Source organism: Hippocampus zosterae, chromosome 16 (assembly GCF_025434085.1).
Source record: "Hippocampus zosterae strain Florida chromosome 16, ASM2543408v3, whole genome shotgun sequence".
Classification (NCBI taxonomy): domain Eukaryota; kingdom Metazoa; phylum Chordata; class Actinopteri; order Syngnathiformes; family Syngnathidae; genus Hippocampus; species Hippocampus zosterae.
In genome coordinates, this window is record NC_067466.1 from 19,803,578 (window position 1) to 19,828,414 (window position 24,837).

Below are 24,837 nucleotides of genomic sequence, written 5' to 3' on the forward strand. Positions count from 1 at the left end.
GTTTTCTTTGGGTTCACTTGTCAAACCGTCACTGTCACCCCCCCCCCCCCAAAACAAAGTTTCGAACAGGTGATTGGTTCGTTCTGTCTTTGTGGCTCACGTGACATCCGTGCGTTCATAATGATGACATACGCACATGAACGTGACTAAAAATAATTCTTAAAAAACGGAATCGACCAAATCAAAGTTTGGTGGGAGTCCGAATTGCGCGTCGCGCGCGCTCCGTCGTGGACGAGCGCGGGGCGGGGCGCGTTCGCGAGGCCGTGCCAAGATGGCTGCCGAGGATCTGCCGTCCGAGTTCGACGTCGTCCTCGTGGGCACGGGTAAACCTTCCGAAACACGCGTTTCCACAAAGCGGCGTGGCGCACGAACAATACCCCGTTGTCGGTTTCGAGGTGGCGACGGGCGAGAGCAGAAAGGGATCGCGAGCGCTTAGATTAGCTTGCGGCTAACAGTCTTCCCCTTTTCAATGGTCGCGGCTAGCAAACGACAACCTCGCCAATGAACGTGACTCGGAGCTGAGGATTCGCCACATTTTTGGGCTGGATTCCAATCCTCCCGTTTTGTAACGTTTCCCCACTTTAGTTGAAATGTCAGCCGACGTGCTGCTTTCCCGTCATGACGTCACGACGCATTTCGCAGGGTCCGGTTCCGAGTCTCGCGGCCAATTCCGCCGCAACATCGAAGCAATGACGATCCCATTTGAAGTCCCGCTGCGTCGACGGCCGTGTTTGTAGGTCAGGTGACATGTTGAGTAGCTGAAAGATTTCTTTCATGGCTTCCTGGATTTGAACCGGGCAGCGGAACACGTTGCACCCAAAACGATGCAGTGGCAACAAAAAGCGGCTCTTCTCGCCAACGACGTGCCGCCGCAGTCTCGTTTTTAGGCCAAGCGACGTCGCGGGCATTCCGACACGTCGGCTTGGAGAAGTACGAGCTCATCGATTTGGGTTTTGAACAGAAACTCGGGACTGCGCCAGCCGGTCGATGAGTCGAGCAAGCGCCGGCTCCTGCTTTGATTCTCCCGTTCTTGATGATTGAAGGTCTGACCGAGTCGGTGGTGGCGGCTGCTTGCGCTCGAGTGGGGCAAAGAGTTCTTCACCTGGACACGTGAGTTCACCAAAGCTTCTCGGCATTTTCACGCGCGCGTGAAAGAGGACCCGATTCCGTTTCGGCTTTTCAGGAGGACTTACTACGCGTCCAAGTGGGCCAGCTTCACTTTGAACGCTTTGCTGACGTGGATCGACGAGCGTCAGGTGACTCCTCGCCGAGTCCTTGTCGATTGCTTGCCGGCGAGTTCTCCTTGCACGGTGTGTGTGTGTGATTTTATTGATTTTTTTTTTTTTTTTACTCCTTAAGGAGCAGGCGCTCGAGTCGCCAAGCAATGAGGTCCAGGATTGGTCCTCTCTGTTGCAAGATGGCGAGGAGCCAATCTGTCTGTCAAACGCTGACTCCGCCTCCATCAGGAACGTGCAGGTCTTCTGTTTTGCCAGGTCTGCCTTGCTATGATTGGACCGTTCCCAGGGATGGCGTTTTATTTCTTAAATTGATTTTGTGAAAATCCGTTGAGAACATTTTAGGGGGGGGGTCAGGTACCTTATCATGGAGTTTTCACGAGCTCTCCCGATCAGTCTTTCCATCTTCTGATTGTAAGCAGCCCTGCGATTGGACGTGTATGATGTCTTACTTGTTGTGATTGGTCGTCCAGGCCACGCCCCTTTCCGCTTTTTTTCATCGCTAGCTGTTGCCATCCCTGGATTCCCTTGTCATCTCCTTTGGTGTTGCTGACTTGAACACGACTGATTTGGTTGACGTTTGTCCCCAGTGAGGGAGAGGAAGATGAGGACAAGGAGCTTCAACGCTCCATAGAAGAAGAAGAAGAAGAAGAAGAAAAAGAAGAAGGTTCGTTTTTGGCTCGGCGGCCGCGCCGGCGAGACGTGAAGTGGCGAGATGTGAAGTTTCAACGTGTCTTTGTCAGAGTCAAAGGAGCGGCGGAAGGACAAAGACGAAGACTCGTGCACAGGTTCATTGTGAGAGCAACATGCGAGGGGCTTTCCTGCGCTCGTGCTTTTCGGCTCAGTCTGCTTTTTTTCCTCGCGATGGCCGTCACAGAGTCGGCGGGGACAACGGCCGACGGGCAGCCACGCCGGCGCCAACAAGAAGAAGAAGAGGTGCGCCGTTCATCGCTAACGGGCCGCCGTCCGCCCGCGTGACACGCGGCCGCTTTGATCCCCTCACAGGCCGGCGATGCGGAAAAGGCGGGGCCCGAGCCGCCGCGCCCCCTGCAGGCCGCCGGCGGGAAGAAGATGACCTTTGCCCACTTGCTCAAAGAAGGCCGAAGGTTCAACATCGACCTGGTCTCCAAGGTGACCCGGCGCTCAGCCGTGATCGCCGTGCGTGCGTCAAAGGCCGAGCCCCGCTCTCTTCTTTCCCGGGACTGGGTCGTCCGTCGCCGTGCCCATTCGGACGGCTCTTTTTCTCGTTTGCAGTTGATGTACGCCCGCGGCTCATTGGTGGACCTGCTCATCAAATCCAACGTCAGTCGCTACGCCGAGTTCAAGAACGTCACCAGGATCCTCACCTATCGCCACGGCAACGTGGAACAGGTGACGGCGCCGGCGGCTCGGGGCGGCGCCCGACGAAGCTCGCTCACACGAACGCGTCGGCGGCCGCCGCGTTCTCGTCGCTCAGGTGCCGTGCAGCCGGGCCGACGTCTTTGCCAGCCGCCGGCTGTCGATGGTGGAAAAGAGGAAGTTGATGCGGTTCCTGGCTTCCTGCGTGGAGGAAAAGGAGGAGGAGGAGCCAGAGGGTGAGCTGGGATGCGGCCACACGTGGGAAGGGGGAGGGAAAGGCTCGGCGCGCCGCAGCTGTCGCGGGCGCAATCCGTGGCCGTCGTTGACAAACCTTTATCTCGCTCGCAGACGGCGCTCGGACGTATTCGGAGTTCCTGCGTGAGCGGCAGCTGGGCGACAACTTGCAGCACTTCCTGCTGCACTCCATCGCCATGGTGACGGAGGACACGCCCACCCGGGAGGGCCTGGCCTCCACGCGTCACTTCCTGCGTTGCCTGGGTCGCTACGGCAACACCCCCTTCCTCTTCCCCGTCTACGGCCTGGGCGAGATCCCGCAGTGCTTCTGCCGGTGAGGCGGCGAACGTCGAACGGCGGCGGCCGCGTGACCGATTGCTTGACCTTTCAGGATGTGCGCCGTCTTTGGGGGCGTGTACTGCCTGAGGCATCCCGTCAGCTGCCTGTTGCTGGACAAGAGCGCCGACAGGTAACCGCCGGCGCTCTCCGTTTGCCGCCTACTTTTGTTTTTCTTCCGCCGTCCGCTCACGAGGCTTCGCCCGCCGCCAGGTGCACCGCACTCATCGACGGCGGCGGACGGCGAATCGCGAGCAGCCACTTTGTGCTGGAGGAGGGCTTCCTCCCCGCGCAGCTGAAGAGCGCGGCCGCGCCTACCAGGTTTGAACCCCCCCCCCCCCCTCTCATTTCTTTCTGGCGGCCAAAGCGCTCGCTTGTCCGCTTCTCTGCATTTCTCACACTTGCCAAACGTTTGGCGTACGAGCAGTCGCGTCTGCCTTCCGAGGAACGTTTTGCTCATTTACGTTGTCTTGAAGTGAAATCCATCGGAATGGGAACTTGTTGATTTTTGCCAGGCTTTACCTGGTCTCTCCTCTTGCAGGTCCATCTCCAGAGGCGTCTTGATCACCAACCGTTCCATTCTGCCCAGCGACCAGCATCAGGTCCGTTTTTATTTGATTTTTTTACTGCGGTGAGAATGAAGTGCGCCAACGTGGCGTTGTGCGTGTGTTTATCAAGGTCTCTGTGGTAACCATCCCCTCGTTGGAGGCGGCGCTTCCTGCCGTGAGGATGGTGGAGCTGTCGCCGGCCACCATGACGTGCGCCCCGGGAACTTGTGAGCGACCCTTTTATAGGGCTTCATGCTTGTAAAAAAAAAAACCTCCCCCAAAACGCAACCCCTTTGCCTTGCCACCTCAGATTTGGTCCACCTCACCTGTCAATCACAACTGGGCTCCGCCTACGAGGACTTGTGGCCCGTCGTGACTCGAATGTTCAACACGGAGCAGTCCCGCGACCGAGACTCGCGCCCCGACGTCCTGTGGTGTTTCTACTTCAACGTGGACGACGGCGGTGCCGGCGCGGAGCCGGACGGCGACCGCTTGCCGTCCAATGTTTACGTCTGCTCCGGACCGGACGCCGAGCTGGGTCACGAGCGTGCCATCAAGCAGGTACGAGGACCTCTTTATTATTATTCAGATGAAGTCTTGCTGCAGTCCTTTCACATTCTCTTTGTAAATGTGGTCAATCTGAGTCCATTTATTCCAAAGAACCCCTCCTTTACACTCATGATGGGACATTTTTAGTACGCGCGTGGACAAAACCAGAAAGGTACGAAGTCGGGTGTTTGTGCGTAGGCCGAGGCCATCTTCCGCAAGATCGTCCCCGACCAGGACTTCTGTCCTCCCGCACCCAACCCCGAAGACATCCTCTACGACGCAGACGATCCCGAAGAGCCCGCCGACGCGATGGACAAGCGGGACAAAGACGAGGAGCCCGCCGAGCTTCAAGAGCAGCAGCTTCAGGTTGAAGAGTGATTCAACATTGAAGCCGTCAAAAAACACAACCAAACATGTACGGCATCGGCCGGAGCCCCCGCCGTGCGTCACGGGGCCAAACGCTTGCTTTCTTTTCTATTTATGTTCAGCTGAAAGATAATAAAAGCTTCTGCCAACCAACCGCTTTGCGACTATTCACACTTGTTGTAGTTAAAGATGTAACCAAGGAGGGCCAAGAGCAAACTGACAGCTCCCATTCCTCAACACTTGCCAATGACGCGCAAGCGTTCCCAAACGGGCACATTTGCAGTGATCATTTTACAGTTGGAGCCATGCGAGTCCCAGGGACTCGCTGATCAGAATAGAGATATATAGGAAGGCGTTTTTGGCCCGAAAAAAACGACCATGCCGGGCAGAAATCTGAGGATCACCATGAAAAAAAACCCCCTGATATTTTAGATTTTAAAGAAACAAAGTTGCCACAGAAATCCCGAAGCCATGATTAGCTCGGGGGGGCGTGGGGGGGTGTCTTTACTGAGAAGTGCCGCGGGACGGGAGGCAAACGGTGAGAGAAACTCAACCGGATTTCGAGAGCACTGTATCCAAAGTGCCGAATGATTCACACAACAAACAATAAATGAATAAACGCGGAAAACTAGAATCAAAACGGACTTTTAAAGATGGGCAGCCAAACGCACGCAAAGCTCTTCTTGGGACTAGAGCGGCGTTGGGCTTTGGCAGCCAAATTCCGGCGGCGGCAGAATGTCCGATGGTCGCCGGGTTCCTTGAACGCGTCGGAGCTTCCGGAAGCCTCTCGCTTTTTCTTCGCGTGGCTTGTCACGCTCTCGACCGAAGCCGCCCTTTTTTCCTCGACTCGTTCTCCGTCGCCATGTCCGCCGTGAAAGCTCTCAACCCCAAGGCGGAGGTGGCCCGCGCCCAGGCCGCCCTGGCGGTCAACATCAGCGCGGCCCGGGGGCTCCAGGACGTCCTCAAGAGCAACCTGGGACCCAAAGGCACCATGAAAATGTCGGTACCGGCCGCGAGCCACCGGGCCGTTCTTTGCGACCGCTCAATGCTAAACCGAGCTAAAGGGCTAACTGGCGTCGCGGGGAACGTCTCCAATTGATTGCTTGCTCCGTGGGCACTCTGTCCTGGAAGGAGCAAGTACATTTCCGGCTAGATTTCAGTCTTTTTTTTAACCTGCGCAGTTGTTCGCTTTATTTTTTGTTCATTTTTTAGGCCTCACGTAGCCAATGCTAATAAATGCTAACCCAGTGCCGGCGCACGTTGCCTGCCTGCCCCGTCACAATCCGCCTCGGCTAAATTTAGCGTCAGCATCAGAACTATCTCGAGTTCGTAATCTTCATTGGTCTGGTCAAACGCAAGGAAGGAGTTGAGACTCCCATAGGTGAAGTCGATCGGGAAAAAATACTTTCAAATCTAACGAGCACGATTGGGAACAATAACCAGACAGCTAAGCAATAGAGCACGTGTTGACGCGGCGTCATCCGCGGATAGCGCAATTGATGCTAATGATCACCCGTTGAAGGCGCTCAAGAAGCCGCGGCGTTCTTTTGGGGGAACGTGCCGGTTTGGGGGCGCATCTGATGCAAGAACCAGGTGCCGCTGGGGGTAATCCGAGAGTGGCAATGGAGAGCTACCGATGAGCTTTTCCGCACGCCGATCAAAGCAATGATTTGAACGGTTTCTTGCAGAGGTCGGAGACTTTCGGGGTTTCCAACGGTTTAGCTCCAGCTGTCTTAGTGTGTGTGCGGTGCGGTGTGCGCAGGCTGGTTTCTGGAGCAGGAGACATCAAGCTGACCAAAGATGGAAACGTCCTCTTACATGAGATGGTAATTGGCCGCTTTGGACTTGCATTTATTTCTCCGCATGAAACGCGAGAATTGCGGCCGCGCCGGCAAAAGAAGGCCTTCGGTTTTATCGCTCCGTTTGTTTCTCTCAGCAAATTCAGCACCCGACGGCATCGCTCATCGCCAAGGTGGCCACGGCCCAGGATGACATCACGGGGGACGGCACCACCTCCAACGTCCTCATCATCGGCGAGCTGCTCAAGCAGGCCGACCGCTACGTGTCGGAGGTGGCGCCCGCCCGCCGCCCGCTTTGCGTCGCTTCCTTTGCGTCTCGGGGCTAACGAGTCGTTTCGCGCGCGCCTCGATCAGGGTCTCCACCCGAGGATCGTGGCCGAGGGCTTCGACGCCGCCAAGGAGAAGGCGCTGGCCGCGCTGGAGGAGGTGAAGGTGACGCGGCCCATGGACAGAGAGACCTTGATGGACGTGGCCCGGACCTCCCTCAGGACCAAAGTCCACGCCGAGCTGGCCGACCTCCTCACCGAGGTCACGCTCGCCGACTCCGTTTGCAAACTCGCCGCCCTCGCACTTTTTGCCGCCGACGCGTCCCGTGATTTCCCACCGTAGGTCCGTTTCCGTCGGGTCGAGGGTGACTTTGTGTGTGTTGGACTGCCCGTGTCTCCGCAAAGGCGCGCGGACGGGGGGGGGGGGGCCGCCCCCCTCGGATCGTTGCCGCAACTGCCGTTCTTAGATTTCCGGCGTTCTTTGTCGTCAGTTCTTTCACGGCGCCAAAGGACGCTTTGAATGCCGCTTAGAAGAGGCGCTGGACTCGCAAGGGAAAGTTGACGCTTGCAAGAGTTTGCGCATTGAAGCAGTGGAGTGGCAGCGAGGACGCGTGGCCATGTGTTAGCATGCGGTCTGATTCGTGTGTGTGTTGCAAATGTGGCGCAGGCGGTGGTGGACGCCGTGCTGACCATCGCCAGGCCTAACGAGCCCATCGACTTGTACATGGTGGAGATCATGGAGATGAAACACAAGACGGACTGCGACACACAGTGAGTGGGCGTCGCCGGGAAGACCGAGCAAACAATCGGGTCCCGGCCACCGTCGCTCGCCCCCGACTCGCCGAACCGCGCGGTTCTGCGCGGCCTCTGCTTGGCCTTGAGATAAGAGCGCGGTCCTCTGCGCCTGCGCAGGCTGATCCGAGGCCTGGTGCTGGACCACGGGGCCAGGCACCCCGACATGAAGAAGCGCGTGGAGGACGCCTTCGTGCTGACGTGCAACGTGTCGCTGGAGTACGAGAAGACGGAGGTCAACTCGGGCTTCTTCTACAAGAGCGCCGAGGAGCGCGAGAAGTTCGTGGCGGCCGAGAGGAAGTTCATCATCGAGCGGGTGCGCAAGATCGTGGAGCTGAAGAAGCGCGTGTGTCCCGACGGCGACGGGGGCTTCGTCGTCATCAACCAGAAGGTGAGGCCGAAGGCCGCCGGCGGAGGCGGCGCGGCGAACACCCGGGCGGCGCCCGCCACGTGGCGCCGCCCGGTCTAACGGCTGCGCTACAGCGAACGTGACGTGTACCTCTGCATGCGGGGGCCCCCCCTTCCCCCCCGGCGTGTATTCAGCACTTCACCACAACTCTTCTTATTTCTTTGCCATTTCCTGTTTATTGTGCACGTTCAATGGCTCGGCGTGCGGCACTTTGTATGCGGCCGCGGCTCTTTGAAAGTGCTCCGCAAATACTCGAAGCTCATCGCGCCCTCTCGTTGCGCTTCAGGGCATCGACCCCTACTCGCTGGACGCCCTGGCCAAGGAAGGCATCGTCGCCCTGCGCCGAGCCAAGAGGAGGAACATGGAGAGGTCAAAGTTGAACACGCGCGCACCTCGTCGCCTTCACGTCCGCCCAAATCGCGGCGCTCGCTCGAGTCGAGCCGAGCGAGAATGTCCGCCGCGCTGACGCTCGCCCTGTTTTTGCGCGACGGCAGGCTGACGCTGGCGTGCGGCGGCATCGCCGTCAACTCGCTGGACGACCTGACGCCCGAATGCTTGGGCCGCGCCGGGCTGGTGTACGAGCACACGCTGGTGAGTGAGGACCCGAGCGTCGCGGGAAGCGCCCGCGGCGGCCCGCTCGCTGACCCCCCTCTCGGCGTTTGCAGGGGGAGGAGAAGTTCACCTTTGTGGAGAAGTGCGGCAACCCCCGCTCGGTCACGCTGCTGCTCAAAGGGCCCAACAAGCACACGCTCACGCAAATCAAGGACGCCGTCAGGGACGGCCTGCGAGCCGTCAAGAACGCCATCGAGGACGGTGAGAGCCCCTGCCGAGCGTCCCCGGACGAGTGCGCGACCTTTTCCTTCCCCCGTTGATGTTGTTTTTGGCTGGTGGCGCTTGCCGGCAGCAAAGTCCCCCGCTCGGCCCGAGCGCCGTCGCTTCCCTGTGGCTCGAGTGTCTTTCCGAACTGAGGCGTCTTTTCTCCCCCCGCCGCCGTTGGCGTCAGGTTGCGTGGTGGCCGGCGCGGGCGCCTTGGAGGTGGCGCTGGCGGACGCGCTGCTCAAGCACAAGGCCGGCGTCAAGGGACGAGCCCAGCTGGGCGTGCAGGCCTTCGCCGACGCCCTCCTCATCATTCCCAAGGTGCGCGCCGTCACGGCCTCGTCCTTTTTCTTCCGCCGCTTTGCCTTTCGTATTTCAGACGCAAAGAGTTTTTGTCGGTCCTCCCCGCGGCTCGGCGCGAGCCTCGACTGGAGCGGCAGGGGGCGCGGTCAGCCCAATGAGCCGCGCCAATAGGGAGGCGCCGTCCAGTCGTGGAGGCGAACTCCTGACGGTCATTTGTTGTTCCTTTCGGACGAAGCGAGCGTGCAAATTGCTGCCGTCGATTTGGTCCATTTCATAGCGCCCCAGATAAAGAGAGAAATGAATCTCTTCTCTTGCTCCGCGCGCACGTGGGAGCAAAGTTCTCGGCTTCATTCGAGTCAACAGTCGCTTGCGGCGATTGCCCGCCGCGCCGGAGTAGCTGAAGATGTGCTTTGCTGCCGAATGTCCGGCTGATTTCTTCTCCCCCGCCCCACTTGACCCCTTTGGCTCCGACGACAGGTTCTGGCCCAGAACTCGGGCTACGACCCCCAGGAGACTCTTCTAAAGCTGCAGACGGAGTTTAAAGAGTCCGGAGGTCAGCTGGTGGGCCTGGACCTCAGCACAGGTGAGCACGCCTCACCCCCCCTGCCCTCGTTTTGCTGGGTCTGCCACGCGCGCGCCGTCACTTTGGCAAAGACTTGCACAACCCGCAACAGGCAATTTTTTTGTGCAAGTGCTCCAAGTTCAAAGCGGTTGGTCGTGTGGACATTGAGACCGGTTGCGTATTTCACTTCAAATGGCAGCGCGCGCACAATTCTTAGTTGCGCCGTGAATTCCATCTCTTTCATGTAAATGATGTCAAGCGCAGGATTGTTTATGTGTGCGCTTTAGGGGAGCCAATGTTGGCGGGCGAGGCAGGCGTGTGGGACAACTACAGCGTCAAGAAGCAACTTCTTCACTCTTGGTGACCAAACCGCGTCCGCGACATCATCATCATCGACATCTTGCTTCCTGTTAACATTTGTGTGTGTGTGTGCAGCACGGTGATCGCCAGCAACATCCTGCTGGTGGATGAGATCATGCGCGCCGGAATGTCTTCCCTCAAAGGTTAAAGTGTCGACGAGCTCAACAAGCACTCGGTCGGCCAAGCTTTTTTGTTGTCTGAACGACGACCTTTGGACGAGTTTATTTATCACATTTTGTTGAAATGAAAAGAAAAAAAAACGCACCCATGACCGCTTTGTGTGTCCCCATTAAACTTGTTGTTGAGCGGGCCCTCATTGACTTGACTGATTCCGTTTGGAAGGTGTTATCATAAGCATTTCACTCGGGGACTGCGCAGAAGTGCGCTCAACTAGGCACTAGGAATTGTGACAAAAGAGGGCGCCGGGCCAAACTCGAAGCGCCGGTCGAAGACCCGTGGGCTCCAATCCTCGGGGAGGATTTTGTCGGATGACTAAACGAAGATGCGGTTTATTGGTGTTTTCATACATCCCGTTTTATTCAACGCTGAGGTGTTTGCGTTCCAAAGAAAGTGAGTAAAATACTGTATCCCAGAATGAGTCTTTATCATGTGATACAGAATAAACAATCATATTTGCCCCATCCATACACTTTATGCCGACAAATTATTTCATCTCATATGAAATACTACTTCCCCAAGTCAATCATTTGTGCATCACACTGCGCTGCTGATGGCAGCTGCCTCTCAGTAGACCTGCGGCCAGCAATCGCTTTCGTGTGCGCATGAAGCGTCCAGAATTCCGTCAATGATCCCTCGCTCGAACTAGTGGCTCGAAGGGGCTTCATCTCGCCGTCATGACTTTGCGGTCATACTCTGTTCTCAAACTTTACTCGAAACGAAGACAAGTATAAGTATATTTCTGTAGACAGCCGCGTGAGAAGAAACAACAACCCGAAGTTGCTGTTGTTTCGCGTCGGACGTATTTGTCTGCCGCACTTGAACATGACAAGCACATTCAAGCTGTTAACTTGAGCTTTAATCGTTGAGAAAACGACGCGCTTTTAAATCGCCGAGAAAGTACACGAGGCGGATTATTGGAAACAAATTATATTTGAAATTAATCGCGCATCTTTGGCGCTTGTCCTCGTTTCTCATCGAGCACCGTCAATCGATGCACCCCAGCCCGGATGCGGATGCGCAGAAGAAGCGGGAAAGACGTCACCGGCTTGCCATTTCCCTTCAGACGAGTAGTTTGTTGTTGCGTTTGTTCCGCGAATCACGATGCGCCTTGGCCGTCTTCTCGGCGTTTGCTTGCTGGCACTCATCACGGCGACGGCAGCGGGTGCGAAGGAAACTTCTCAAAACGGGTCGAAGTTATTGGCGGGTAGACGCTTTGAGCAACGGCTTGCCTTTGTTGTGCCGTCCTCAGATGAACATGACGTGATGGTGGCCATCCCCGGAGGCAGCCTGAGGAAGAGGAGCGCCGCCGGGACTGAAGATGAAGACGAGACGGAGATTCAACTTTTGCCTTTTCTCTTGGACAAAGGGCCCGTCACCAATGCGGCCTTCAGGTTTTCAACGTTTTGGGTGGGGGTGGGGGGGGGGGGGGGGGTTCACATTTGGGATTTTCATCATGAACCGTGGCTTTCAGGCAGTTCGTGAGGGACCAAAAGTACAAAACGGAAGCTGAGAGGTTTGGCTGGAGTTTCGTCTTTCGGGATTTTGTGTCTGACGACGTCAAGAGCAAAGTGACGCGCACCATTCCGGTAATCCCGCCCCCCCAAAAAAGCTTCTTTTGCCGGCAGCAAAGTCTATCGGTCACGAACGAACAACGTCTTCTTCCGTCTTCTCAGTCGGCTCCGTGGTGGCTTCCTGTCCAGGGGGCCTTCTGGCGGCAGGTCTGCGCTCCTTTCCTTTCGGGTTTACGATCCCTTCCGCTCACGCCCGGTCCCCGTCAGCCTGCAGGTTCCGGTTCCGGTATCGGCGCTCGCCCGGACTACCCGGTGGTCCAGGTGAGCTGGAACGACGCTCGGGCCTTCTGCAGATGGAAGAGGAAGACGCTGCCCACCGAGGACCAGTGGGAGTGGGCGGCCAGAGGCGGACTCGCGCGTAACAAACACACTCGTCCACAATAACTTTTTGGGGGTGTCGCGCGCGCGCAAACCGGCGTCGCCGCCTTTTGATCGCAGGTGCCAGTTTTCCGTGGGGGAAGAGCTTCCGGGCCAACAGAAGCAACCTGTGGCAGGTGAGCCGAGACGTCGGGGCGGGCGGGGCGCCATCCCGACCTTGACGCCGAACGGGGCTTGCGCCGCAGGGCTCCTTTCCGGACGGCGACACGGCGGAGGACGGATATCACGGCCTGGCTCCCGTCGACGCCTTCCCGCCTCAGAACAAGTTCGGTAAGGCGGGATGAAGGTGAGGGCCATGATGAACGACGACCGGGATCTTTGTCCGTGCGTGCGTGCGTGCAGGCTGCTGGATATGTTGGGGAACACGTGGGAGTGGACATCCAGCGCCTTTCCGGCGCCGACGGGGTCCCGTCAGCAAATGTTCGCGCTGCGCGGCGCCTCCTGGATCGACACGGCCGACGGCTCGGCCAATCACAGAGCGGAAGTCGGCGCCAGGTGGGTAACGCGCCGGCGTCCGTCCCATTTACGTTCCCAGTCATCTCCTTGGCGAGCCCGATAAATCCCGACGACCGAACGCAGAGAAAATGCGCCGTCGGAATCGTCCTGGCGATGGCGTGATAATTCCTTCTGCCGATCCGGACAGGCGTCGCGCTGGGGGTTGAATGGGAACCTTTTTTTTTTAATTTGCCCCGCTGTCAGTCAGGCAGGATCATTGTTTAGTGTTTTGCACGAGGCGGCCACCTGATTGCCACGGGCTCGGCTCTCGTCCCGCAGGATGGGCAACACCCCCGACTCGGCCTCGGATAACCTGAGCTTCAGGTGCGCCTCGAGGAAAGCGCGCGCGGACTTGTGACGGCGAGGCGGGGCGACGGGAAGCGCGTCCAGACTTTGCAGTGTCCAAATGTCATCCGCTTCCATACTGACTCAACGCAGAAGAAGTCGAAGGCCGCAAAATCTCCGTTGCAAATTTGCGGCCCGCCTTCCAGTCGCGCGACCGACCGACCGGCGTCGGGGAAGCGCTTTTCAAATTCAAGACGGCCTTTCAAACTCACCCGGGAAGTTTGACCTTGGTCATTCCCAGCTTTGACCTCCGCCAAGGAACTTGGCTTCTTTCCAGCTTTTCCAACGTCTCTTCTTGCACGTGCGTTGGCCTGGCCCCCGTTTGCACTCTTGCTAATCAGGAGAAAGAAGGGGCAGTGAATAAATGACAGCCGCCACTCTGATTATTTTCATCATGCGTTCATTTTTCACTTCAATGGGAAGGAAACCCCAAAGGACTTTGCCCTTACCTTGCTTGGATATGCGGGTTGGTCACGTGTGCCCTAGAAGCGGTCAAGTTGGGGGGTTTGAACCTTTTTTAATTTGAAATGGGGGAATGGTGTCATTTGCAGCATTCAGAGGACTTCCTTATTTTGGAATGCGACATTGGATTGGATTCCCGGGGTGCTCTCGTGTGCTTTCAGGAAAAGTTTTCTTTCTTTTGGGGGGGGGGGGGGGGGGGGGGGGGGTGGGGAATGATTTTTTTTTTCGTAGTGACGACGGCTGCGGCGCCCGGCTCGACTTTTGTCGTTCCTCGCGGAGGCCGGCCTGATCATCATCGCCGGGCCTCGGGCGCCGCGCCCCGTCGAGAAACAAAACAAACGAGTTTGGGAGCATTCTTGACGCTGGAAGCTTGACTTGAAGCGCCGGGCTCGCCGGTCGCTCTCGTTTTCTCTTGGCTTCGCGCGGCCATGGAGTACTCCCGGACCTGGACTTTGCAGACCTGAACGAGAGTCTGCGTCCCCGCCCGCGCCCGCGCCTGAGCGCCAGCGAGCAGCTGTACTGCTCCCTCAGCAGGGTGCCATCCAAATCGGGCCGGCGCCAGTCGGCCGAGCCGCCGCGCCGCTCCGCCTCGCTGTCGGAGCCGGAGGACGACGGCCCAGACGCCGCCGCCGGCGATGGCGACTCTGGCGTCTTGGGCCGCCTCAGCCTGAGGACGCGAGTCCGGGTGGCGCGTCCGACGCCGACGGAGGCCCGCAGCCGGCGCGCTCCGAGTCTCCCACTTCGGACGGGAGCGATTCGCCGTTCCAGAGGAGCTTCACGACTCTGCCCGACCTGATCCACGGCGGCAGGCCGCTCGGCAGGCGCAGGACCCTGGGACACGTCAATGACACGGTACGCTCCGAAAATTGCTTTGCGGGGTCAGCTTTTGCCTCGTCCAACAAACTTGCTGCTATTGTTGGGGGAAGGGGTGATGACGCCTTGTAACCCAAAAGGAACGCCCCCCCCCCCCCCCCAAAAAAAAGCGACCGTATCACCCCCAACAAGACGTAAGAGGGAAGCTTTGGCCTCCTTTGACGTTTTGCAAGTCAGCAACCGTGGTCGCGGCAACGGGCAAAGTGACGAGCGGCTATTGCGATTCTCGTCACTTCCTTGTTTGTCGTCCCCTGCGACGAAACCGAAAGCAGGCGCGGCTCCCGCAGGTTTCCGTCCCTCGGCGATTCAAAAGTGGGGCGGCGGGTGTCCGAGGAAATCCTTCAAATGGATGGACAAATCCTCAAATGAAATACTCGAGGCCACGCAGCCTGACTTGGGACGGGGCGGCGGCGGCGCCGCCTCCGGCCCGGGTGGCCAACGCCGGTCGCATCGCCTGACATTTGAATCGGGTGCGTTGCGACCTGCGGGACGGCGACCTTGAGACACTGCGCGTCGCGCCGTCCCGGGGTGGGAAATAGTCCGATCGAAAGGAGTCCGTTCGAGGCCCTCTGAAAACCGCCACCGAGCCCGGGGGCCGATGGGCCAGAGCGCCGCGCGTCTTTGCGCTGGATCGGCACCCATGCTGACGCCCGCTACGTTGCAGCTGAAGGAGGTTCGCCGGGAGGTGGAGCTGTCGCGAAGGCGCAGCATCAAGCTGAAGGCGCAAGTGGACAAACTGCAGGAGAGCCGACAAGGCCCCGGATGGAGTCGAGACCGGGAGCGGGTAAGCGGCTAAGCGCCCCCTAGCGGCCAAGTCCTCGGCGAGCGGCCGACGTCTTCAACGTGTGCCGCCCCCCCTGCAGGTGACGGAGGAGGTGCTCTCCATCTTGCGGCTGATGCAGCTGATGTCGGGCGACTCGGGCTCGCCCCCCCGGGAGCCGCCGCCCCCGGGAGAAAACCGCCTGGACGCCGCCCTCGCCCAGCTGCAGGACATCGCCCGCAGGATGGCCGTCAGCGGCATCGCCAAAAAGGTTTGCGCGCTTTCCGCCGTCGCCCCCCCCCCCCCCCCCCCCCTTCGGCTGCGTTCCCTCATTGCTCACTCGAATCCTTTTTGGGCCTTTTTTGAATTTGTGCCCGTTGGGCCCCTTCGCGACCAAGAATGTCTTTGAGTTACGTGGACTCTGGTCTGGGACTTTGTGTCTCTTTGCCCCCCCCATCCCCCAGCTGTCACTTGGTCCGCGGTGCCTCCATTCACTCATTCCAGCTCGAAGCTTTTTCTCGCTCATTCGGCCCCGCTCACTTCTCATTTGCTGGCACATGCGTGGTTCGCTTTCGCCACGCGTCACGTACACGCGGCGCTCCCAAGGGCGACGCTTTGGAAGTGTTGACGAGGCAGACGTCAATGTCGTCGATGCGTGAGAATGTTGGCCAGCCTCCTCCTGGCGTGCGGCAATGCGGACCAACCGGCTGGCACGCGCGCACCGCATGACGCCTTTTGCTGTGGTGTTGTTTTTGTGTGCGTGGCGCGGCGTGGCATGACAAATGCCAAGGCGAGCTGGCGTCTAACGTGACGTACGGCGGTGCGTTCAGGACGCCGGGTCGGCGGGAGGAAGCGCTTCGGGGGACGGCGCCCTGCTGCAACAGGCGCTGAGGGATCGAGACGACGCCATCGACAAGTGAGTGGCCCGAGCGCTCGGCTTCGCCCGGCGGGCTTCGCGCGGCGGCTGACGCGCTTGCGTGCCGGCGGCAGGAAGAAGGCCATGGAGACGGAGCTCCTGCGCAGTAAGTCGGAGATGATGCTGCTCAACAATCAGCTGCTGGAGGCCGCACAGAAACGACTGGAGCTGTCGCTGGAGCTCGAGGCCTGGAAGGTGAGCCGGGATGGGGGGGGGGGGGGGGGCGGGCGACTGCATTGGGACCAACCCCATTCGGAAGCCGCGCGTGCCCCATTGGCCCTTTTCCACACGTCGCGGAATTGGAAATGTCGCTAAAATGGGATCGCTGAAGGCGAACGTTGGCCCGCGCTCAAAGGCGGCCAGCGCCTCGTTAAGTGGCGCCGGGCGTGACGGACGATTCGCGCTCGCCAAAGTGCGTCGGCCTCACCCGCCGCCCTCTTGAATGTGGAAAGCGCCGCCGTCCACATTTGGTGGCATTCTTGGGGATGGCCGCATCATTTTGCCGCGCTTTTGTGGTTTTGTCGCAGGAGGACATGCAGCTCCTGCTGCAGCAGCAGCTGCACCTGCAGCAGCAGGTGGAGCAGAGCCAGAAGAAGCCGTCGCGCATGGCCATCCTGCGGAGGAGCAAGGCGCCCATGCAGCGGCCCGCCAGCTTCCCGGTGGCGCCGGGCCCCGCCCTGCCCGACTCGCCGGCGCGCAGCCCCACCCAGAAGTTCTTGGCCTGTCCCCGCTGTCGCCCAGCCAGGCCGCGCCCCCCGCCCACTTGGAGGGACAAGTGGAAGAGGGGCAACGGGGCCGCCGGCGGGGGGCGGCCCTCGCTCGAGGGGCTCCGGCGCAGGGACGACGACGGCTTCCAGGTGGTCTCGCTCGACTGACGCCCAAACACATCGCCGCCGCCCCCCCTTTCTAGTCCACCGGCGGAACGAGCGACCCGCCGTCCATCACGCTCCACAACATGGGAGGGACGACAAAGTGACTTTTTCTTTTTTTGCCGCGGTTGCTTTGCTGACCACTTGGGTGGTAAGTAAACGACGTCAGCCGGCACCTTGGTTGGGCCTTGGTCTTCTTTGCCGCGCGGCGACGCTATCGATGGGCGCGCGGGTGGAAAATGCGCACTCCCCGAGATGGCCGGCAAATGGACGCGCCGGGTCCCGCTTCCAACTGGAGCGTCGACATCCAGCTCGGGCCCTCCGTTTATTCCGTCCCTCTGAGTCGGCGAGCCCTTAGGAAGGCCGAGGCGGAGGCCGCTCGTTTGAATCGGCTGCGTTGCAGCGGCGAGAAGCGGTTTGACGCCCTCGAGCGCGGCTCTCTGAATTCCGGGCCGCGTCCGCCCATTTTTGCCTCTCTCGACCTTTGCTCCGCATCGGCTTTAAGCGAGTCTTTTTCAAAGAAGACGGCCCAAAAGGCGTTGACTGCTTTTCTTTTATTTCCTTTATCTTTTTACACTGCTGGGTGAATTTCAGTGGAGTCGCACATCGCGCCAGCACGTGTGCGGCAGCGCCGAGGCCGAAGCGCGCGGCGGCCTCACAAAAGAAAATCGTGGATAGTAACTCGTCGGCGGCGGCGCACAGACGACCGACACAAACGTTTGGGGGCGAGCGCGCCGTCTCGTGGTCATGTGCCCAAAGTGATGTCATCCCGCAGTCTCCCGTTTCTTGACGGCGAGAAAGTGACAACGTTGCGCCCGGATGGCGTCGCCGCCATCAACGCGCGTCCCGTACGCCGCCAGCAAGATTGCGGTCGCGACGTCGGCCGGAGCTCTACGAGTGCAGGAAGGAGATGACGGAGCTGATGAAGTCCAAAGGTTTGTCGGCGTGGACCCAGTGGCCGGCGTCGGGGATGTACTGGATGTCGGCGCGCGGGGAACAGCCTCTCGATTTCCGGGTAGTCTTCGGAGCTGCGGGGAGAACCGAGAGACACGCGGGAACACATCGTCGCTTATTGGCGAACGCAGGAAGGGGGGGGGGGCAAAAGAAGGAAAGGGTGTCCGACAGAGACAAACGGGGGGGGGGATGGCGAGAAGGGCCGGAATGTCACACCTGATGTAGCCAGAAGAGGCTCCGCCCAGGAAGAGGGTGGGGCCGTGGTAGGCGGAGCCAAAGGCGGGGAAGCTGATGACATCATGGAGATGAGCTGCGATGGCATCCAGGTTGAGCCTCCAGACGTAGCGGCCGTCGCGCTCCACCAGGTTGCTGAGCAGGAAATGCCGGACCGAGCGCTCCTGGAGATGACAAAATGGCCGCCCGCCATCAACCCATCGGCGGGCAGGAATTTCAGCACCCTCCTTAAGCGGGGTCACTCGCATCTCAAGGCCGAGCCGGACTTAAAACATCCGCTGCGAAGCGGCCGCGGGGAAGGACCGCCCGCCCCGCACAGCCTAAGCCTCCACATCACTGGCGGAGCGACACGCCGGCGCGCTGACCTTGACCGCGCGTCGCAGCTGGTCCTCGGCCAAGCGTCTGGCGGCGGAGCGCGGCAAGTCGCCGGAGACGTCCACGTCCCTCATGGCGCGGATGTAGACGTGGAAGTCGGGGGCGGCGTTGCTCCGGGCCGGGCTGACGTCCACCACCACCAGCCGCTCCACCAGCGCCGGCTGGTGAGGGGCGAAGGCCGGTCAGCTTTCAAATGGGCGGCGCGGGACCATCGACGCGACGCGCGCGTTCCGACCTGCGTGATGGCGGCGGTCATGGCCGTCTTGCCGCCCATGCTGTGTCCAATCAGGACGCACTTGTCGATGCGCAGCTGAGCCAGAAGGTGCGCCAGGTCGCCGCTCATGGCCTCGTAGGTCAGCTGGGGGTGGTGGGGGCTGTTGCCGTGGTTACGGGCGTCAACCGTCAGCACCTGACTGGACAAAAGGAACTTTTGCAGCAAGCGACCGCCGGTATGTCTCCACGTTTACCTTTCGGCCCGTCCGCTGCACCAGCGATTTGGCGATGGAATGAAAGTTGGATTTGTTCCCAAACAAGCCGTGCAGGAAGACCAGCGGCGCGGCCGCGGCGGCGGCGCTCTCTCCGTTGCCGTCGAACACGTCGTACGTCAGCTCGACGGGCTGCGAGCACACAAACCCGTCAAGGCATCTGCAACCGCGAGCCGAAAAGCGGTTCTTATGTCACGCGAGCTTAACCGAGGCGGTGCCGGCGGCGAGAGTCGGCGCCGGGAGTGGCAATCGTCAAGGGCCTCCGAAGTGCAACGCGAGGCTTGAAAGCGTAATAACGCAGCAACGATTCGTTACGACACCGACCTTCCGGCAACGCGACCGGAGCCGAGCTAGCTCGTCATACAACAACCGACTGCGACGGGAGCCTTTCTTCACCCCGAGAGGGGAATTCTCGCCATTGTCGTCGTGACAATTGCCTTCGCGCGAGCAACGACCGAGACGTTAGCCCGCCGGCTATCGCTAGCCCTGTCGCGGCGGACGCCGAGCGGCCGGCCGCTACCTGGCGCCCGCCGAACTCGCCGAGCCGGCGGGAAGGCGCCCCGACGTCCGGCGGTGGCTTCCGTTCGGAAGCAGAAGCGGCGTCCTGCGGACCAGGCGACACAGGGCGCTCATGCCTGCCTTCGCCAAGACGACCGCCACACTTGGACTCGACGCAGAGCGCGATCGCGCAAGATTTGACTTTGACTTTGAGAATGAGAAGCGCGAAGCCGGCGCCGCCGTGCGTCGTGACGTCACAGGAAAAAGCGGACAGGCGCAGACGTGCCGGTCACGTGGGCGCAGTTCCCTATCTCGGCGCACTGTCACGATCGTTCTGTTTTTGACCAACAGGTGGCACTGGAGGGCTTCCCATACAGCGTCGCACGTGTCGCTCATCACGTCATTAGTGCTATAAGGCGGAGGGGGGGGGCGCCTCGCCGACCGCTCGGGGTCGGGCCTTGGATTGTCGTCACGTGGTTTTTGTTTGGCGTGTTGCTTTGGGACTTTGGTTTCTTGGTGTTTTTCGGATTTCATTTGTTGCTGCCGCTACTTTCTACAAACGTCTAGGTGGCGCCAGAGGGGTAAGATTAGCACGGGGACAAATTTCTTTCACATTTCTTCATGATTCTTCTCAAGTTAACGTGGTTTACTCTCCCCCCCAAGCGGCGGCCGGCCGAGCGGTCCGCCCGCCGCTTCCCGGGTCTCCGCCCGCTACGGCCCCGGCCTTCCCTTTCCCTTTCCTTCGAGCCGCTGCGGCTCGGATGGCGGCAGTCCGCCTGCTGCCCACCTGAACCTCGAGGCGCCGCTGTCCTTAAATGTTCTGAACTCCAAAGCGAGAGACATGGGAGCAGCTCCCAGAGGCCGTCGTCGTCGTGGCTCGGCGTGATCAAAATGGCGGCGCTTTGTGAACTGGACCTCGTGTCCGCAACTCTGTGCATTTTGAGCTTGGGACCAAGCTGCGTTCGGCGTCGTCGCGTGAAGGCAGGCGCCGCTCTTGTTTTCCTATAGCTCGGAAGCCGTTCCGCCGGGATGGGGCGAGCCGTCGCCACGGAAACGGCTGGAGCTGGCGGCGCGCGGGCGGGTAAACGCATCCCGTTTGAGGTCCCCGCAAGCGCTTTCCTGACGCGGCGGCTCGGCTCAAGCCCAGACGTTGGGAAGAATTCATCATGGATTTCTCTCCAGGACGACGACATCTCCACGACTGGACACGCGCCAGGTAGGCAACGAAGCACCCTTCCCGACAAATACGGCCCAAAACAAGGCAACCTAGAGACAGTCGGCGGTGCAATGCCAACCACTTTGCCCGCCTCCGCTTTGTTGTTTGAAAGTTTGAAAGCCATCGAGAATCGGCAAAATCCCACCACGCAGATGACGATCGGCGATGTCGCATGAAATCGGGAGCTTGCGCAAAGCCAGCTGGCGACATGGCCTACGCGCCGAGTTCCAACGGGCCCGTTTTGACCTTGAAGACTCCAACGCTCCCGTAATTGCGTTTTGGATCCAAACCCCCCAAAGTCAAGACTGGCGAATACGCGACGAGCGTGCGCCGTTCTTCTTGGTGCTCGCACTCGTTATGACTTAAAGAAGACCAACGAGAAGTTTTCTTCAGCCGCTTTATTGAAACGTACCGGACGAGAGTGACCAAAATGCGGTTGGTGCGGATCGCACTCAATTTTTCAATCGACAAACGCATTCCGCCCTCGTGCGCGGCGTGGCCCCCACCGGATCAAAGTCAAAACAAACGCGAGTCACGTGACGCGCAAGTGTGCTCTTTTGAGAAGCTTCCATTCCCGATCTTGTCGCTAATCGTTCATCGAGTTTGACTGCGAGCGCAGGACGGGCGGCCTTGCGGCCATCTTCGCTTTCTGTCCCACTGCAAGCAAGCAAATAGGACGCGCACGTGGAGGGAGAAGCAAATGCAAATATGAAATGAGAGCCGGTTGGTTTAAACACCGAGTTTCGGTGAAAGGCGACACCTCTGAGCACACAACCACAAAAAGAACACGAGAGCAAAGCAGGAAGAGTTCAACTTCATGTCGGAGTCTTCATGAGGAGGCCGCGCTGTGGGCGCTCTCTCACGCACGCACGCACTCTCACGCGCGCAAGTGAATCTGCGCTCAAGAAGCAAAATGTAAAATGAGAGCAGGCTGGTTGAAAGCGACAGTTTCAGTGAAACGCGACACCGACTAACGCACACAAAGACCTAATAAGACCCCCCCCCCTCGACACTCGATCTACAAGACTACTTCTTGATCTCCAAAAATAAAGATGAAAGTTTGAAATGCGCTTTGTTCTTCAGGACCGACGGAGGATTTGAAGGGCAGAAGGAGGACGCTCGCTTCCCTCGTTGGCTTCAGACGTAGTCCTTGCGCTCGTATCCGGCGGCGTCGGCGCGCGGGGCCGAGTAGGCCGTCCCGGGCGGCTTGTAGCGGCGCTCTTTGGGCGGGCAGGCGCTGCACAAGATGGCGCCGGCGATCAGCAGCAGGCCGGCGGCCCCCCAGCCCACGTAGAGCGAGGCCCCCAGCTCCCGCCGCTGCGGGTTGGTCAGGATGGGATTGTAGAAGTCGCGCACCACCACGTGGGCGGTCCAGCAGACGGGCACCAGGACCAGCAGGCCGGCCAGGGCCAAGGCCGCGCCCGCCGTTATGGTGGTCCGGGCCTTGTCGCCGGGCTCCTCCACGCAGTTGGTGCACTTGGCGCCCACCAGGGAGATGAGCAGGCCCAGGGCGCCCACCACCACGCCCACCACGGTGAGGGCGCGCGCCGCCTGCAGGTCCCGCGGCAGCGCCAGCATGGAGTCGTAGAGCTTGCACTGCATCTGGCCCGTGCTCTGCGTCACGCAGCTCATCCACAGGCCCTCCCAGACGCTCTGCGCCGTGATGATGTTGGCGCCCACGAAGGCCGTCACCTTCCACATGGGCAGCGCGCACGCCAGCGCCGACAGCACAAAGCCCAGCGCGCCCAGGCAGATGCCCATCAGCTCCGTGCCCATCGACATGGCCGCCGCCTCGCCCCGACGCTCCTTCCTTACGCGGACCAAAGGCGGACCAAAGGCGCTGTGTGGCGACGAGCTTTATACGGCCGACGAGCCGGGACCACGCCCACGCCGCGGCGCCCCACGCAAAACACGCGCCTGCACCTGCACCTGTGCGGGTAGGGGAGGGGCGCTACCTACGTGCACCTGCGTTGGGGGAGGGGGGGGCGGGCGAGAAGATGGCTCACTGCAAACAGAAAGGAGAACGCTGCCGCCTCTTTCTCCATCCCGGAGAGAGACAATGGCGGCGAGGAGAGCGGCTTCCGTTTGGCCGCCGACAGCTGCAAAAACACCGGCCGCTTTCCAGCCCCCCCCCCCCCCCCCCCCCACGTATATCAAGCGAAAACAAGCGACGTTGAAGGGGGCTCGTCGCTTCCTCAAGCGCATCCGTGTTGTCGGGAAAACAAGCCCCGAGCTCGGGGACGAACCGGAATAACCGCTCCCAGAGTCAACAGCGGCCGGCTGTCGGGAGTCGCCTCGGGCTCGGAGCCAAAATCGCCCCCGTCGGCTCGGAGCCGCCGACTCCGTTTGAATATTCAAAGTGCTCATTCGGGCCTGGGACGAAATTGGGGCACGCTCCAAACAAACGCTCTTTATTCTGCTTCAAAAACAAGCCGTGAGGGAAAAGAAAAGAAAATCAGGAAAAGGATTTGCAACCCCCCCCCCCCAAACAGAAAAAGAGAAATTGAAATGCCTTTTTTGCATGTATTGATTTCATGTCATCATTGTGGGGGCGGAGCTCAGCTTGTCAATCTGTTCGGGGCTCGGAGTCATTCAAACAAAAGTCAACGGGCCGATGCACCTCGTACAAAAACAGGAGCGGAAAAGAACATTTTTCTCTCCCCCCCCAACGACGGATGATTGCGACAGTCAAACGGCTAAATCACGCGCGGCGACTCGGATTCCGTCGGCCCGGCCGGAGTCGACGCGCTCGTCTCCACGGCAAGGGCCGGTCAGGAACCGGGGCCCGCGGCGGGGGTGCGCGAATAAATACGAGGACCGGTCCGGAAGGGGGCTCCCGGGTTCTGTCCGCGCGGCGTCGCGGGCGGATGGACGCTCACACGTAGTCCTTCCTGCCGTAGGAGCCGCGGGCGACGGAGCCGGCGGGGGCGGCCGAGTAGGCCGCGCGGCTCAGGGGCAGCCGCGCGACGTAGTTCTCCTGGCGCGGGGGGCAGTTGCAGCACAGGATGGCCCCCCCCACCAGCAGCAGCAGCGCGGCGGCCCAGCCCAGGTAGAGCGCCGCCCCGATCTCCATCTTCTGGCCCGACAGCACCACGGGGCTGTAGAACTCCACCACGATGGTGTTGGCCGACCACGACACGGGCACCAGCTCGGCCAGCGCCGCCGCGATGAAGGCGGCGCCGGATGCCACGCTCACCCGGGCCTTGACGCCGGGGTCCTCCACGCAGTTGGTGCACTTGGCGCCCACCAGGGCGATGAGCAGGGCCAGGGCGCCCACGGCCACGGCCACCACGGTCAGGGCGCGCGCCGCCTGCAGGTCGGCGGGCAGCGCCAGCATGGAGTCGTAGACCTTGCACTGCATCTGGCCCGTGCTCTGGAACACGCAGCTCATCCACAGGCCCTCCCAGTACACCTGCGCCGTCACGATGTTGGCGCCCACGAAGGCCGACACGCGCCACATGGGCAGCGCGCAGCTCACCGCGCTCAGGGCCCAGCCCAGCAGCGCCACCGACACGCCCGCCAGCTCCAGTCCAAACGACGACATGCCCGCGGGCTCGCTTTCTTTCTTTTGCTTGGTTTTTCTTCCAAACTTGGCTTTCTCCTCCCGTCCGCCGCCGTCCCGCTCGCCTGCCGCTGTCGTCTCGCCTCGCCGTCCCCTCCGCTGCCGATTCCTTATCTGCCGGCGCTTTTATGGCCCGGCGGGCCAATGAGGCCGCGGCCGTGCCACGCCTTTCGCCGTGCGCCTTTATTGCCGTCGCTGGCTAATGATCATCCAGCGTCCGGCTTCCCGCCTGTCGATGACTGACCGCGGGGGCCGCTCCGCCCCCCCACCCCCACCCCCTTTTCTTTGCTCAGTCGCATCCCAAGTTGTTGCATCCCGCCATTGACATTTGGGTTAATCAGCAACCTTTTACACGCGACGACATCCTTGCGCTGCTCTACGAAATTGGGTCACCGCGGCTTGTTTTGGCCGGCGGAGGCGCGGTGTTGTCGTAAACGTGCACTTCTGCCAAAGCGTTCTTTACAGGGAAGCTAACGTGAAAGCCAGCGCTCGCGGAAGACGGCCGACTTCCGCGTCGCAGAACGGAGAAGCGGGTCGGGCCGTGAAGCGCGTGACACACTTTCATAGGTGGCGGCGCAATCGCCAGCGCCTCTTCTCGCCGGCTAGCGCCGGTTTAGCTAGCCCCGCCAAGCGCCGATAAGACCGACCCAGATAGAAGGCCTCTCGCGCTTGCCCTTTTGGACGGCGACCAACACCGTCGGGCGACGTGTCGCTACCGCGCTATCGCGCCAACGCTAGCTAAAGCCGAACG

The 24,837-nt window shown here is 60.3% G+C and overlaps 6 protein-coding genes across 8 annotated transcripts; 4 read left to right on the top strand and 2 right to left on the bottom strand.

The window, feature by feature from the left end:
- The first annotated feature begins 112 nt into the window (after nt 1-112).
- chm (CHM Rab escort protein) lies at nt 113-4,759 on the top strand. 2 transcript variants are annotated; one of them, XM_052047656.1, is made up of 17 exons: nt 113-323; nt 1,044-1,110; nt 1,184-1,256; nt 1,360-1,493; nt 1,826-1,902; nt 1,979-2,023; nt 2,113-2,171; nt 2,241-2,366; nt 2,490-2,606; nt 2,692-2,809; nt 2,922-3,141; nt 3,199-3,276; nt 3,357-3,464; nt 3,685-3,745; nt 3,822-3,918; nt 4,002-4,252; nt 4,439-4,759. In XM_052047656.1, exons 1-17 carry the CDS (start codon nt 272-274, stop codon nt 4,616-4,618), a joined length of 1,863 nt encoding a protein of 620 aa, XP_051903616.1. In that variant the 5' UTR covers nt 113-271; the 3' UTR covers nt 4,619-4,759. The 2 variants fall into 2 exon arrangements, with proteins under 2 accessions (XP_051903616.1, XP_051903617.1); XM_052047657.1 differs by having other exon boundaries at nt 2,113-2,166; nt 2,239-2,366.
- Nucleotides 4,760-5,412: 653 nt separating this feature from the next.
- cct6a (chaperonin containing TCP1, subunit 6A (zeta 1)) lies at nt 5,413-10,225 on the top strand. The gene is made up of 13 exons (XM_052047658.1): nt 5,413-5,605; nt 6,369-6,432; nt 6,543-6,677; nt 6,760-6,933; nt 7,339-7,442; nt 7,584-7,854; nt 8,159-8,241; nt 8,367-8,463; nt 8,538-8,685; nt 8,876-9,009; nt 9,469-9,574; nt 9,841-9,913; nt 9,989-10,225. The coding sequence occupies exons 1-13, from the start codon at nt 5,469-5,471 to the stop codon at nt 10,059-10,061; spliced, it is 1,599 nt and encodes a 532-aa protein (XP_051903618.1). The 5' UTR covers nt 5,413-5,468; the 3' UTR covers nt 10,062-10,225.
- An 885-nt stretch (nt 10,226-11,110) lies between these two features.
- On the top strand, nt 11,111-13,265 carry sumf2 (sulfatase modifying factor 2). 2 transcript variants are annotated; one of them, XM_052047660.1, is made up of 9 exons: nt 11,111-11,255; nt 11,343-11,484; nt 11,565-11,679; nt 11,767-11,811; nt 11,872-12,022; nt 12,103-12,158; nt 12,228-12,312; nt 12,384-12,537; nt 12,817-13,265. In XM_052047660.1, the coding sequence occupies exons 1-9, from the start codon at nt 11,195-11,197 to the stop codon at nt 12,893-12,895; spliced, it is 888 nt and encodes a 295-aa protein (XP_051903620.1). In that variant the 5' UTR covers nt 11,111-11,194; the 3' UTR covers nt 12,896-13,265. The 2 variants fall into 2 exon arrangements, with proteins under 2 accessions (XP_051903620.1, XP_051903621.1); XM_052047661.1 differs by having other exon boundaries at nt 12,228-12,306; nt 12,383-12,537.
- A 439-nt stretch (nt 13,266-13,704) lies between these two features.
- Nucleotides 13,705-16,942, top strand: bicdl2l (bicaudal-D-related protein 2-like; the record flags this gene model as incomplete). Its single annotated transcript, XM_052047698.1, has 6 exons — nt 13,705-14,196; nt 14,882-15,001; nt 15,081-15,248; nt 15,808-15,893; nt 15,968-16,088; nt 16,421-16,942. Coding segments are annotated over 6 exons (1,335 nt in total), but the record flags the coding sequence as incomplete, so codon positions are not given.
- A 711-nt stretch (nt 16,943-17,653) lies between these two features.
- abhd11 (abhydrolase domain containing 11) lies at nt 17,654-19,542 on the bottom strand. Its single transcript, XM_052047663.1, is given in 7 exon segments — nt 17,654-17,755; nt 17,757-17,790; nt 17,933-18,114; nt 18,316-18,486; nt 18,561-18,734; nt 18,793-18,942; nt 19,318-19,542. Coding segments are annotated over 7 exon segments (939 nt in total). The 5' UTR covers nt 19,444-19,542.
- Nucleotides 19,543-20,907: 1,365 nt separating this feature from the next.
- LOC127588835 (uncharacterized) lies at nt 20,908-24,106 on the bottom strand. Its single transcript, XM_052047699.1, has 2 exons — nt 23,401-24,106; nt 20,908-22,364 (listed from the first exon to the last, which is right to left on the bottom strand). The coding sequence occupies exons 1-2, from the start codon at nt 24,066-24,068 to the stop codon at nt 21,662-21,664; spliced, it is 1,371 nt and encodes a 456-aa protein (XP_051903659.1). The 5' UTR covers nt 24,069-24,106; the 3' UTR covers nt 20,908-21,661.
- Nucleotides 24,107-24,837: the final 731 nt, after the last annotated feature.

Excerpts from the sequence above, each read along its gene's own strand:
- chm (XM_052047656.1), top strand. The coding sequence starts at position 272 with ATGGCTGCCGAGGATCTGCCGTCCGAGTTCGACGTCGTCCTCGTGGGC. Across the intron at positions 2,607-2,691 it reads GCCACGGCAACGTGGAACAG|GTGCCGTGCAGCCGGGCCGA; the intron begins GTGACGGCGCCG and ends CTCGTCGCTCAG. Across the intron at positions 3,746-3,821 it reads TGCCCAGCGACCAGCATCAG|GTCTCTGTGGTAACCATCCC; the intron begins GTCCGTTTTTAT and ends GTGTTTATCAAG.
- cct6a (XM_052047658.1), top strand. The coding sequence starts at position 5,469 with ATGTCCGCCGTGAAAGCTCTCAACCCCAAGGCGGAGGTGGCCCGCGCC. Across the intron at positions 6,678-6,759 it reads CCGACCGCTACGTGTCGGAG|GGTCTCCACCCGAGGATCGT; the intron begins GTGGCGCCCGCC and ends CGCCTCGATCAG. Across the intron at positions 7,443-7,583 it reads AAGACGGACTGCGACACACA|GCTGATCCGAGGCCTGGTGC; the intron begins GTGAGTGGGCGT and ends GCGCCTGCGCAG.
- sumf2 (XM_052047660.1), top strand. The coding sequence starts at position 11,195 with ATGCGCCTTGGCCGTCTTCTCGGCGTTTGCTTGCTGGCACTCATCACG. Across the intron at positions 11,256-11,342 it reads CATCACGGCGACGGCAGCGG|ATGAACATGACGTGATGGTG; the intron begins GTGCGAAGGAAA and ends TGCCGTCCTCAG. Across the intron at positions 12,023-12,102 it reads GGCCAGAGGCGGACTCGCGC|GTGCCAGTTTTCCGTGGGGG; the intron begins GTAACAAACACA and ends TTTTGATCGCAG.
- LOC127588835 (XM_052047699.1), bottom strand. The coding sequence starts at position 24,068 with ATGTCGTCGTTTGGACTGGAGCTGGCGGGCGTGTCGGTGGCGCTGCTG. Across the intron at positions 22,365-23,400 it reads GGCAGGAAGGACTACGTGTG|CGCCTTTGGTCCGCCTTTGG; the intron begins AGCGTCCATCCG and ends GTCGCCACACAG.